We start from the raw sequence: 12,689 nt of genomic DNA on the forward strand, positions 1-12,689 counted from the left end.
GCACCAAGATGGCAGTTGGTGACTAGCATGGGAGAAAGGAGGGTATATTTTTAAAAATTTAAAAATTGGCATGTGCACAGTTGGAATATATTGATGGCAGTTTAGACAGAACATCTACTAGAGACACGATGACACTCGGGGGAAGGAGATTTGAAAACGGCCATTTTCTTCCTTTATGTTTAGGAGCTCGCTGGACACCGTCCTGCAACTTCTCACGTACTGCCTGCTTACAGCTCTCTGACACCCTGCAGGGAGGTGCCGTCTTCCTAGATGGGGAGGGCGACTGAGCGAGGGGGCCGAGGGGGTGGCGAGGCCGACTTGAATCCAGTGGTCTGGATGCATAGACTGAGCTCCCAGCTCCTGCTCAGGGCCAAGTGCATGAGGGATGGGCGGGGAGGTGTGAAAAAGGCAGAACGGAGGTCTGGGAGCCTCCGACAGAAAGTGCTTCCAGCCACGCCTATCTATGGTACAGATAAGGCCTCTTTTTTTTGTTAGTTTTGCTCAAAATGAACAAGGTAATGATCCATGTTCATTTAACAACTGTTGGGGTCTATACCTTTTGGCTCTCCTTCAGTGGCAGGGATTGAAATATTCCAACATGTCCTAGACAGAGAAAAATTAATTCACTGGTTTGTACCAGTGGACAGAATGGGGCAAGATATACAAGGGCCCCAGGTCGGGTGGGGAACACGGGTCAGGCTGTCAAAGGTGGCTTGCTTCTCCTTTTCTGTCAGTCCACACTGGATTTTCTCTGTGGGTTCCATCCCCAAAGAACCTTTCTTTTGATGTTTTCCACATGGCTGCTGGGACAATATGAGGCTAAATTCCTTGAAGGTTAAATCCAGAGAAGAAGAGTGAAGTGGTTTCCTCCAATATTTCTGGCGAAAGTGCCACTGCTCACTTTCCCCGGTCCAGGTTAGGTAACACGCCCTCTCCTGAGCACATTCAGACACCTGTGTGGCCGACTGGCTCCGTCCTGGGATTGGTCAGACAGGCTGAGGAGGGGTCTTTAAAAAGCCATGGATGTCTGGAAAAAGGGAAGTGGCTGAGGGTTAAGCTGCAAAGTCTTTCCAAGTTCTGAGTGTAATTTCCGTGGGGAAATCATTCAGCTCCCCCTGAACTTCCCCTGTCTGCACAATCAGTGGAATTTGATACCCTGATCATCTTCTCTTAATAATTTTGTCCAGGTGCGCAAAATTAGGAAGCCACGGGCTTGGTTCAAGGGGTAGGTGGGAGAGAGAATTGAATGGGGTTCGGTGAAGTGACACCTATAGACTGTTTTGCTTATCCTCCTACAGCAGAAAATCCTTCACAGAACAAAGGCTGCGATAACGTGTCCAACCTGAGAGAGGCCGTGGACATCAGTGAAGATGGCCAGTGGATGATGGAGGACAGACACGATGCCCCTTGGCAGAGCAGGTCAATGGATTTCCCGCCGTGGTGGGCCAGAGCAGGAGAAGGGGGCAGTTCCGGTGCATGTGGAACTCGTGACTAATGCATGTTGTCTGGACCGGTCTCTCTGCCCACTCCCGTTCATAATCAGAGGGCTTTGGTCTCTCCTGACCTCAGTGGCTGGCATTTTTTTGTTCTTCAAAGTTCACTTAGGACCCATCTGTTTATTCAAATGCAAGCATCTAGCACAGGATGAAATGCACAGCCTGCCTCTTCCGGCTTCACCTGAGTGACCAGAGTGGGTGCAAGAGGTCGCGCGGGCAGGGGGTCTTCTCCAGAGATCCTATCCGTTGTCATAGGAACGGGACTGCCTGTCAGTCAGAGTGCCCAGTGACTCGCAACGTATATTGTGCTACTTTGTAACTTTATTTTGAAGAGAATGTATCAGATGAGAATTGAGAAGCCCAGATCTCTTAAAAAAAAAAAAAAAGGGCAGTGGGGACTATGGGGACCTCAGCGTTATTTGTTGCACAGCGTAATCTCAAAAGATAATCTGAGACACGTTTTCCTTGTCTTATAACCTGACAATACTGGGTACCTGATATTAGTAGATAGGTCCATTCTTAAAAAAATAAAATAAGCATTCAGGGAAACCAAACTTTTGCCAAAGAGCGGTGGTCGGTAGTTAGGCATGGGCAGGGTAGGTGAGGGGAGTGCAGTGCAGCGGGCTGTGGCCTCTTTGAATCACTTTGAACTATGGAACGTTGGGGAAGCTGCTTCCTCTGTTCGGGGACCGCCATTCCCACCTGTGCAGGGCTTGTAATAGAACCGCACCCTTGTGATAAAGCTTCCGTATCTAACGGAGTTGATGTCGATTGCTGGTTTTCTATCATCGTTATTTATTCTTTGCCTGCGTCTTCTGTGCTGGTGATGTACCTGGCATTATTGCATTAGGAAATTCCAACCAGGTGGGTATCATTAGTCTCCGCATTTTTTTGAGAAGGCACGTGAGGCTAGAAGTCATACTCTCATGTCACATGCCTTGTAAGTGACGGGGCAGGCAGAATCAAGCCCACGTTTCTCTGACCACAGACCTCCTGGGGTCTTTGCTTTGGAAAGAAACATTAACCTGGGGAAGCCTGCCCGCGGTGGCGTGCGTCCGGATCGCGGTGGAGCACAGCCCCTGAGCGCTGGCCTCTCCCGTGAGCTGGCAGACACGGCGAGAAGCCAAGCGCAGGTGTTGCTCAGGCTGGATGCACGAGTGGGTTGTGAAAATGGGCATGGATGAAACTCGGGAATTCCAGGAATTTCAAAGAAAAGTGGGCTTTCTATATAGTGTAATTAGTTCAGCACGACAAAACCCTGAATTTTTAAATCATTTTGTGTTTAACCCTTTATAGAGGGGGGAAAAGCAACAATGCCAGCTCCCATAAACGGAATCAGGCAAGCTGAGACTCGGCTCAGCTCTGTCAGACCCTCCCCCCCAGCTCCCCAAGACAAAAACAGGTTCTCTGAAAGGTGGCATTGGGGGACGCAAGCCAAGGGTCCAGAGTGCACACTTCAAGGAGGTGCTTGTCTGTAAGGCTGTGCAGGTACCAAAATCTGTGTCCGTTTCCTACCACTGCCCAAATGCCAACCAAAGTAGTGGTTTTAAAGAACACAGTCATTGTTCTGCAGTTTCTGGGGGCAGGAGTCCCAGGCCGAGTGGCCCAGTCCTCTGGAAAGACTACGTGTAAGGAGCCAGGCAGGACTGAGGGTTTATCTAGAAGCCCAGCTGTGGAAGAATTCACTGCCAAACTCACTCAGTTGGCAGAACTCATTTTCCTGCTGCTGTAGCCCCGAGGGCTGCAACCTGCCCGCTGCCTGCTGGAAGTCATCGTGAGCTCTTAGAGGTCCCTGATGTCCCATGTCATCTGGGGGTCCCCACCACGGAGCTTGTTTCCTCACAGCCATCGTGGGAGTAAGAGTCCAGCACGTCATCATGTATTAGGCTGGGCTGTTGTATTCTTCTATTTTTATAGGGAAAAAATCCCCTAGTTTTAGGGAATGACAGGCCACTGTGCCCTTGCAGACAGGGAGAATCAAAAGCGAGGAGAAGAGGGCAGAGAACATAAATCCAGGGACATCTTATTTACTGGAATCCTCACACGTGCAGTGAAATATTGGGGAGCTCTCTACCGTGCCCGACTGTGAGTCCCACAAGACCCAACTCACCATGACTCAGTGAGTGAAGGGATTCGTACTTCGGATCCTAAACCCCAAGCTGGGGCAGCGCCTAGCTTGGCTCATGCAGACATTCACCGATGCTGTTAGGGACCTGAATCCTTTCTGACTTTCTGCTTTGTCATCACTGGGCGCCAGCTCACTTCCCTCGTGATCACACAATGGCTGCAGCGGTTCCGGAGCTTGCCTCGCTGCCTGGAAGCAGGGAAAAGGGCCTGCCCCTTCCCTGCATCCTCTCTCCTCCTCCTCTTCTTCTTCCTTAGGAAACACGTCATTGAAGCTCAGGCACAGATTCTCACTGCGTCTCCTGTGACAGTTGTGGGCCCTAGTGCCTTTCCCAAGCCCATCAGCGAAGGAGGAGGGAGTTGCCACATTCAGGTAGATCCTTACTTAGCCCCGGGGCTGTGTCTAGGGTCTTCTCCTTAGAAAACGGAGCCCTAGGAAGAAGGATAATGAAAATCGGAGCCCTTGCAGCAGAGAAGTGTATGCATGTACATGTATGCATGTGCACACGTGTGTGTGTGTGCAGAGAAGGTGATGGCTTGAGTTAGGAAACAATAGCCTTGCCATACACATGTCATGTGTGAGTGGGTCCCCTCCGCAAAAAGGACTTTGGAGTCAGAGACTTAGGTTAAACCGGGACCCAAGCCAGTCTAGCAAACTGACGTAAGGACCTTACCTGCCTGCAACTTGTCAGAGGGAAATGTTAGTTTACTCACCGCTGCGGATGTTTGTGAGGCCTGAATGCAAAGTGTCTAACCCAGGGTCTGCGCCTGTTACGTGATCCATAAATGATGGTCCATAAAGACAGGGCAATGAGAAGTAGCACTAGCATGCTGTCTCTTGAGGTTCCTGAGAGCGATGCACATCTTCGGGTACTTTTGACTGTCCCCCATGGGGTGTATAAACAATGAGTGAAGATTTTCAGCAGCTTCCTCGGGCCGCCCAGTGTGCACGGACACGCCTTCAAGGCCAAGAGCACATCGGCGGAGGGGACGTCTTGCACACCGTGGCATTTCTTCCCTGTTCCAAGCATCCATGGAGCCTTTCCACATCCCCAGCAGAAGTTCCGCACAAACTCTCTGTGTGGCTTCAAGGCCATTTCTCACTTTTATGTCCACTATTTCTCCCTTGACAGTCCCATCTCCTACATCGAGGGCCACGGGCCATCGCTCGTTTACGGCGCCCCTTCATCTCCCTCTCTCCGCACGCCCGGCCCTGGGAAGGCCATAAAATACCTGACCGCGGTGGCTGGGTGAAATTCTTGGGAAGAAGTAGTTCCCCAAGTTTAATGAAAGGTATTGGCAAACTTTGATCTGGTGATACGTGTCCCAGATAACGGAGAGGTTACATGCGGGGGACAACTGAGCATTAAAGAGAAAAAAAGTGAATTAAAAAAGCAGAATGCTCCATCAGGCAGAAAGCAGGCCCGCAGCCCAGACTGAGAATAAGGTTCTGTTAGGGACCAACCCTACCAGCCAGTCCGAATGGAGGGCGGGAGGAGTAAGGAGGCTGAGAAGCCTAACACACCCTCCCCCATCTCTCCTTCTCTCTTTCCCCCATCTCTTCACCCCCAACCCTTCTCAGGCTGGGCTCATGCTCAGGAAGGTTGTCCTGAAGGTGGTGACTGTCCAACTCCAGGCCTCCACGGGGTCCTCTCTCAGCAGCCCCCTGGGGAAGAGAGAGAGAGCCTCTGTCTTCCTCGCTCAGTTCAGGCTGCTACAGCGGCATACCCCATGCGGGGGCCTCATGCAGTGAACATTGATTTCTCACAGGTCTGGAGGCTGGCAAGTCCAAGATCAAGGTTGCCGTACATTTGGTGTCTGGCGAGAACCTACTTCCTGATTTGCAGGCAGCCACCATCCAGATCTGCCCTCCCCAGGCCCAGGGGCGCAGCAGGCACTGACCCCAGCACGGAGGGGCACCCTTACGGCCTCGTCTGCACTTAATCATCTCCAAAGTCCATCATCACAGTTGAGGCTGGGCTTCAGCAGGTGAATCAGAGGGGACAGAGACTTGCTGTCATGTCATTCTCTTAACTCCTGTGGTTGCACAGGACCCTGGGGACTGAGTCTCCTGCATCTGGGCCTGGGGGAAGGGAGAGCTGAAGGTTGGGCAGCTGATGCTGGCTCCCCAAGGAGTCTGGCTGCTACTCGGCACAGACACTTTTACTGGGGACGTTTCAGGCTGAGGTTCCCAGTTTGAAATCAACCAGACCTAACTGGCCAGACCAGGCGTGTGGCATCAGTGCAGACACTTGGGAGGGGGTGGCCGCCACTGGAGTTTGTGACTTGAAGTAGCACGTCAACAAGCCCTTGCCGCCCTTAGTTTGGCCAAGATCTGAACCTTCCCAGCCCAGTTTCCTCGTGGGTAAAACGTGGGTAATGACAGTATCTCCCTCACAGGATTAAGCGTCTGTAAAGCACCAAGATGAGGCCAGCACACGGAAGCTGCTGTAAAATTGCTTTGAAAAGGAATATCTGCATGATCATGTTTATGTCTCGCTGCCGGGGGAGCCAGCAAAGATTCGCTTTGTACAGACAACCTGATTTTCTCCGGCGAGCCAGTTTCTGGGAGCTGCAAACCCACGTTCCTGCTGGTTTACCTCCTAATTTGGAGGCAAAAGGGGTCGCGTTCCCCACAGACGCAGTGGCCTTAATGGAACGCCAGCTAAGTGACGTCCGGCATGAAGAGCTTCTAAGAAGCCCAGAGTTTGCTCAGTCAAAGCCACGAGTTTATTTTTGGGGTCTCGATCTGCCCCTCCTCTGTGACAGGCAGCACGCTTTCGACGAGGTTTGCTCTCCATGTGTTTCCAGACCCACCATTGGTGTGCGTGTCTGGGGAGCACGCTCCCTCCTGGCGCTTCTGGAACCTTCACGCTGGAAGCAGCCGCCCACACATCCTCCCCACCCTCATTACTTTGCTAATTAGCCGCTTCATCTCACACTGTTCATAAATCTAATTCCGGGGGGGGGGGGAGTTTTGTCAACACTTGCATGAAGCTTACTTACATCATCACCAAGAAAATGTTGGGGTTTTAACTAATTATTTTAAACTTCACTTTTATCTGTTTACGGCCCCTCAGCCGCCAGGCACTGAAATGATGACTCAGGGGAAGAAGTGTGGAAGGGAGGGGTGGAGAGAAGAGTGGACACACACACACACACACACACACACACACACACATAGTGGAGATGGGTGTCAGCCTTTCTCACAGCCTGTGAAGTGTTTTGACACCCACACGCTATAGAAATGGACAAATTGGAAAGGCTCTTGCCCTCTCTTTTCTCTGGAATGGACTGAAAGGAGACTTACTGATGGTCGCTGGTCTTTTCAAAAGGCCTTAAGAGGAGCTGTCTGTGACGTGCACAAGGGAGGTTTCTATTTCTCGAGGATGGGGACCTGCACCCCACGCTGACTCAGTGGAACAGGGGCAGCGGTACCACGGACGGGCTCTCTGCCACTCAGCTGAGTCCTGGTTTAGTTCTTCTGTGTCAGTTTCCCCAGGAATTTCTCCCCCAAACGTGTTTTTCCTTTTGTTGAGTTTAGGCACCTGAGCTGGGTTCTGAAGTGGTTGATAGAAGAAGGAGCTGGAACGTTCTGTCATGTCAAGATGCACAGCCAGGTGTCAGACACAGAGCGGGTGAGACAGAGAACTCTGTGGAACGAAGCGTCATGGGCTTCATTCTATTTTATTTTTATTTTTGGGGTGTTGTGAGAGAGTCAATGGACAGCATGGTTTGAAACATGGGGAAGACTAACTTACAACGAGGGCACACTTCCTCAAGTCTCTGATGCCACTTATTAAAATACACAAGCTTGTGTTAGGCGCCCCAAAGAAAAAAGCGATGTCAGATGATGTTTATCTCATTGGACACTGCATATTTTTTTGTATTTCTATATAGTTTATTCTTGAGCTTAGTCCTGGCATTAAGTTAAGTTACTTGGAAAAGTTTGATCTGTTCAAGTCTTGTTGTTAAGATTTGTAAGAATGGTTGGACTGTTTTTGCCCAGGGCTAATTGTTCACAGTTCCTCAATCAAGACCCTTGCGAGGACTCTATCCAAGGGCCTGTAAGATCAGGTTTCTGAGAACGGGCAGTTTCTGACCCCAGGGACACAGGCACCCCTTTCCCACCCTTCAGTTGCATTTCCTCACGAGTGTGCGTGCTGAGGGTTGGTGGCCGCTGGGGACGGGGCCTCTGCGGATCTCCGGACCCCTGTCCACGTGCCTCCCTCTCCTCCCTGCTCTTCGGTCTTGTGAACTCTGTCCCCATCACCTCCTTCACTCTCATATCTATTCCTCAACTCAGGGAGTCCACTGGCCTCAGCCAGGTTGCCTCCCCCTGTACCAGGACTGGGGTCCCTCTCATCCTGGAGAACCGGGGCTGTCACAGGTTTCCCTCACTTGTCCCCACCTTTCAGGGAATCACAGCCCTCTGTCACCCGAGTTCAGCATCTTGCAAGCTGTTGTTTCCTATGTTAGATAATTAGATGTTTGCGTTGCGGTGGCTTTGGGTGGGACAGTCTGGTCCCTGTTACTCCATCCTGGCTAGTAAAAGTTCTTCCTTGTGGTTTGGCTTTGAATAGGCTAATTACTCTCTTGGAGAGTAAACACCAGGGGTGGTTTTTAAATTTTGGGAGGCAATTTCTCTTTTTTTATGTCTCGTAACTGCCCCTTGCTCACCCGACAGAAGGGACAGTCACATCCCTGTGTTTCCTGTGACAGAGTAAATAAATACATGGCCCAGGCTGCCAGTCAGCACGATTCATGTCTGCAGTGGTTGATATAGAGGTGGTTGTAGATTGTAACCCCACAAATCCTGGTCCTTCCAGGAAATTTGACTAATCCTGCATTAAGAAGACCCCCCCGCCCCACTCTCATCTCCGCAAGAACGACATTGTCATGGAGTTGCTGGGACCACCTCCTCCCACCGAAGTGCAGAGGTGACGGCGAGAGGGGCACGGCCCTACGGACTCAGCCGCGACAGGAGACAGAGCTTGCCGTTTTCCGACAGCGGGATCCCATGCACGTTTCTGCTCTATTCTTTTGTTCCATTTCCCTCTTTTGCTTTGAATAAAGACACCATCTCTCGAAAGCAAAGGGATTCTGCTAATTCACCTATCTCTCTCAACCCAGTTTCCATTTACACAGGATACATCTCTGTGTATACAACGTGTCCGTCAGTCATGTATCTGTGCCTGCATCTCCCAGGGCCCTGAGCATCCCACGGAACATGGGCCCTGGAAGCCACTCCCGCTGCGGCCAAGCTGCTTCTTTCCCTCTCTGTCATTTGGTTGATTCGGAACGGCCAGCATCACCAGGTGGTCATGGGACCCAAGCCATCCGCACCTCCCACCTCCGGACCAAATTGACTGGCTCAAGGATGAGCACGCGATCCAGGCTGCTCCCGTGAGAGAGGACGCCCAGAAATGCTGCGGTAGTTACGGGGGCTTCCTCTGGGGGTGTCTGGGAGCAGCCAGGCCGCTCCGCAGGCTTCCCCTGAGGACGGCCTGCCTAGGCCAGACTCGACCACCAGGGGGCAGGAGGAGCGAAAGCAAAAAACGCTCCGTACTCATGAAAGATCCTCAACCCACTTACGCATTTAAAAATTATGTAAATCAACAAATTATTATTTTTTCTTAAGACAGTTTGCATTGGCTTTTATCACTTTTAATATCTGTGGCTGCTGATTGCTATTATATGTTGTTATGATAGTTGTTATGTGATTACTGGGTTGCTTCCTTTAAAAAATTTTTTTTTTCTAGTTTTTTTTAGACAGAGGGAAAGAGAGGAAGAAAGAGAGGAAGAAAAACATTGACGTGTGAGGAAAACATCGGTCAGTCACCTCTCACACACCCCCCACTGGGGACCTGGCCTACAACCCAGGCATGTGCACTCACCGGGAATCGAACTGTCAACCTTTTGGTTCACAGGCCAGTGCCCAACCTGCTGAGCGACACCAGCCAGGGCAAGATTGCTTGCATCCTGTTCTCTGACCCCGCACAAAGAGCAGGCGGCTCTGCCAGTTTGTCTCCAGACCTCACACCTCTGTGTGTATAGTCAGGAAAAGGAATTTCGCACGATTCCATTCACAAAGGGCCTCTTGTCTTCACAAAGATCTTCTTCCTCTTGCAAATTCAGCCTCACAATTTTTAGGTTTGAGTAACTGCTACACCAGTCCCTGGCAAAGCCTATCTTCAGATAAGGCACTAGATCCCCAGCCTCCTCAAACAAGAACTGTAATGAATGAAGCCTCGGAATGAATAAAACATCACATCTTCCATCACCTCTTTATAAGGATGTCGGGGTTACTTGTACTTGGAGAGTGGTCATCATTCTTTAATGACAACTTGTTCACATTTAGATGATCATTTGTGTGTTCCAGTAAGTACCTGCGCTGGCAGGCTACAAAGGGAACATCAGCATTAAAGACATGGCCCCGTTCTCCTGCTTGGAATGAATAACCTGTTTTCATTCGGTTTCTATAAAATCCCACCAGAGCCAAAACCCTCCACCTGCTCCTCAGGAGCCCAGGATGCTCCTGTCCTGCAGAGTGGGTTTGGTCCTCCAGCTGTTGCTGTGTCTAGGTGTGTAGAGCAGCAGAGCACAGAAGTCAGGCCCCGAGTGTGTACAGAAAATAGAGGTGGAAACAAGTTATCCAGGGACTCGCTGTTCCAAGTGTGTTTCATAGGCCAGCAGCAGCAGCAGCAGCAGCAGCGGCGGTGGCTTCGAAATGCAGAGTCTCAGGCCTGAGCCCAGGTTGGCTGAACCAGAAGCTGCATTTTGATTCAATGGTAGCTAATTTTCAGGCACTTTAAAAATTGGGAAGGATCATGAAAGAGCATGGATTCCCGCTGAGAATTACAACCCCCCAAGAGGTCACTTAAACAATGTATACTCCCCAGGCTTGTTGAAAATGATCTTTAGGAGGGCTCTTGCCCTGCAGGCACCCTTTTCAGCAGGTTAGGAAGGGTTTCGGGTGTTTGAATTATTAACGAGCCCCTCCGGCGTTTCAGATACACGTGGCCGAGCGGCACTCTAGAGCAGGTGGTCTGGCTACTGTGGGTTGTGCAGAAAAGTTCAGCAAAAGAAATGGGAATGGAAATGATTTCTACTCCCGGGTTAAGACCACTGATTGTGCGTGCATGTGTTTGCGTGTGTGTGCATGCGCTCACCTGAGTGCACATAGGCACATGGGTACTTGTGTGTGTGCATCTGTAATCACAGTTGTCTTATGCACACACACAAACACATCGTCTATTTCTGTGTATGCACATGTGTCTGGCACATTGATGTGACCCATTTAAACAGCTGAAGCTTGGCTTATACTAGGTCTGTGGGGACCAGGTGCGCACCACTCCTGAATCCCTCCTTTTCCTCCTCCCGGGTTGGATCAGCAGCATCACTGTTCTGTCTGCTGAGGACACAGAACCCACCTCCATGTGTCCCTAGGATGGGTGGCGGCCAGGGGCCTGGACCCTGCATCCAGACTGATTCAGGTTGAGCCCTGGTGCTCCCCTCTTCAGTTCTGTGACCTGGGGCGGTTTGCTCACTTCCACAGCCTCAGGTGACTGATCGCCATGGTGATTAAATACGTTCATTCAGGGCTTAAAATTATGCCTGGCGCATAGTAGAGTTACAATAAGTATTAGCTATTATTGCTGTTGTGTTGTTACTCGTAAAGACTAAGTAGAAATAGTTAATGGTCACATACATGTCTCTATAACATGTGCGTATGATGTATGTGTGTATATGTATATGTCATTGCACTTGACTCAAGTGAAAAACTGTCAGTGATTTTCCTCTACACGAACATTAATGGTCCATTTCAATTTTTATTTCTGATACTAAAGAAGTGAGCTTTAGTTACCCTGTAAATCTGACGAGAGCTGTGAACCATTGCACATGAAAAGCGCTCATGTGTCCACACACACACACAGCGCAAAGTGCAGCGTTTCCGTGAAAACAGGGCAGGTGCTGGGTAGTGGGCGGAGTCCGCCTGCCGGTCCCGCAGTGGAGCCCCGCCCTGGCCCCCGGGCTCCCGAAGGGCAGGGACTGTCCTTGCCGCTGTTTGCGTCTCTGTGCCCCACACAGCTTCGGGCTCAGGGGAGATGCCCGACAACTCGTGGCTACGTTGGCCGTGGAACTTTCTGATTATCCGCAGCTTATTCTAGATTTCCACCTCTGTTGGAAGACAGAAAAATGTCCATAAATCAGAGGCATTACTATTGCAGAGCTGGGGTAGAGGCCGGGGCAGGTCCTGGGGCAGCACCTCTCAGACTGCTCTGAGCCCGGTCGCCCGTGATTCTGGTACATGCAGCAGCTGCGGGGTCTGCAGCCCCGGGCGGTTCTGTGCTCCCAATGGGCTCCCAGGGGACGGTGACGGTGCCAGGTCAGGGGCCATCGGACTTGCAAAGCTGCAGAGGACACAGCACCGCCCGACGGAGGAGGCAGCACAGGGACCAGGTTGACGTCCCAGATCCACACCTTAATTATAACGCTGGCACCTTTCCCCGAAGGCTCGTGGCGGCAGGAAATGAGCGTGTGCAACTGAAAAGGTCCAGCACGGCGCCTGGCACTCAGTGAGTGTGAATACACGGTGAGTGTGAATACGCTGTTCTTTCTGAGGACAGCTGCTCGGGCGCCCTCCTCCTCCTTCCAAATTCGGGCTCTGTCCTGCCAGCCCTGATGGTGGCTCTGTGTTAACCAGCTGGAAAGTGTCGGTGGGCAGTAACTCGAGGCTCCCATGAATAGCACAGTAGGTTGATGTCGTGAGGGATCATGGGGGCCCGACTATATATAATTTAAGGAGACTGTGTCTTTTGGAGTAAATGTTTAGTTGTGAATCAAAAACTGTGATTTCTAACATTCAGGTTTGTTTTTTACTGAAGCGTTTTGAAATTCCAGACAGATCTCATAACCTATATTCCACTTCTTGTAAAATCAAGTCGTGCAGCCTTGATTTGCATGGAAGTTGGTTGTTCAAACACTTGATAATTCAGTTGAACAAGGGGTTACTGAGCATCTACAAGGCACCTTTGCATATTGGGAACATAAGAAATAGTAGGTGAT

At 50.7% G+C, this 12,689-nt stretch overlaps 1 protein-coding gene across 2 annotated transcripts in view; it reads left to right on the top strand.

Moving 5' to 3' along the window:
• DOK5 (docking protein 5) overlaps positions 1–12,689 on the top strand; it is a 224,556-nt gene that overhangs the window by 182,183 nt on the left and 29,684 nt on the right. Inside the window, exon 8 of one of the 2 annotated variants that reach the window (XM_053671366.1) lies at positions 1,299–1,590. In XM_053671366.1, coding sequence (XP_053527341.1) covers positions 1,299–1,495 — 197 coding nt within the window. In that variant the 3' untranslated portion in view covers positions 1,496–1,590. Of the gene's footprint in view, positions 1–1,298; positions 1,591–12,689 lie in introns of those variants that run through there. The other variant, XM_053671367.1, reaches the window with a different exon arrangement.

The sequence above is a fragment of the Artibeus jamaicensis genome, unplaced genomic scaffold, assembly GCF_021234435.1.
Source record: "Artibeus jamaicensis isolate MK-2021 breed Jamaican fruit bat unplaced genomic scaffold, CSHL_Jam_final contig_685, whole genome shotgun sequence".
NCBI classification, from domain to species: Eukaryota; Metazoa; Chordata; class Mammalia; order Chiroptera; family Phyllostomidae; genus Artibeus; species Artibeus jamaicensis.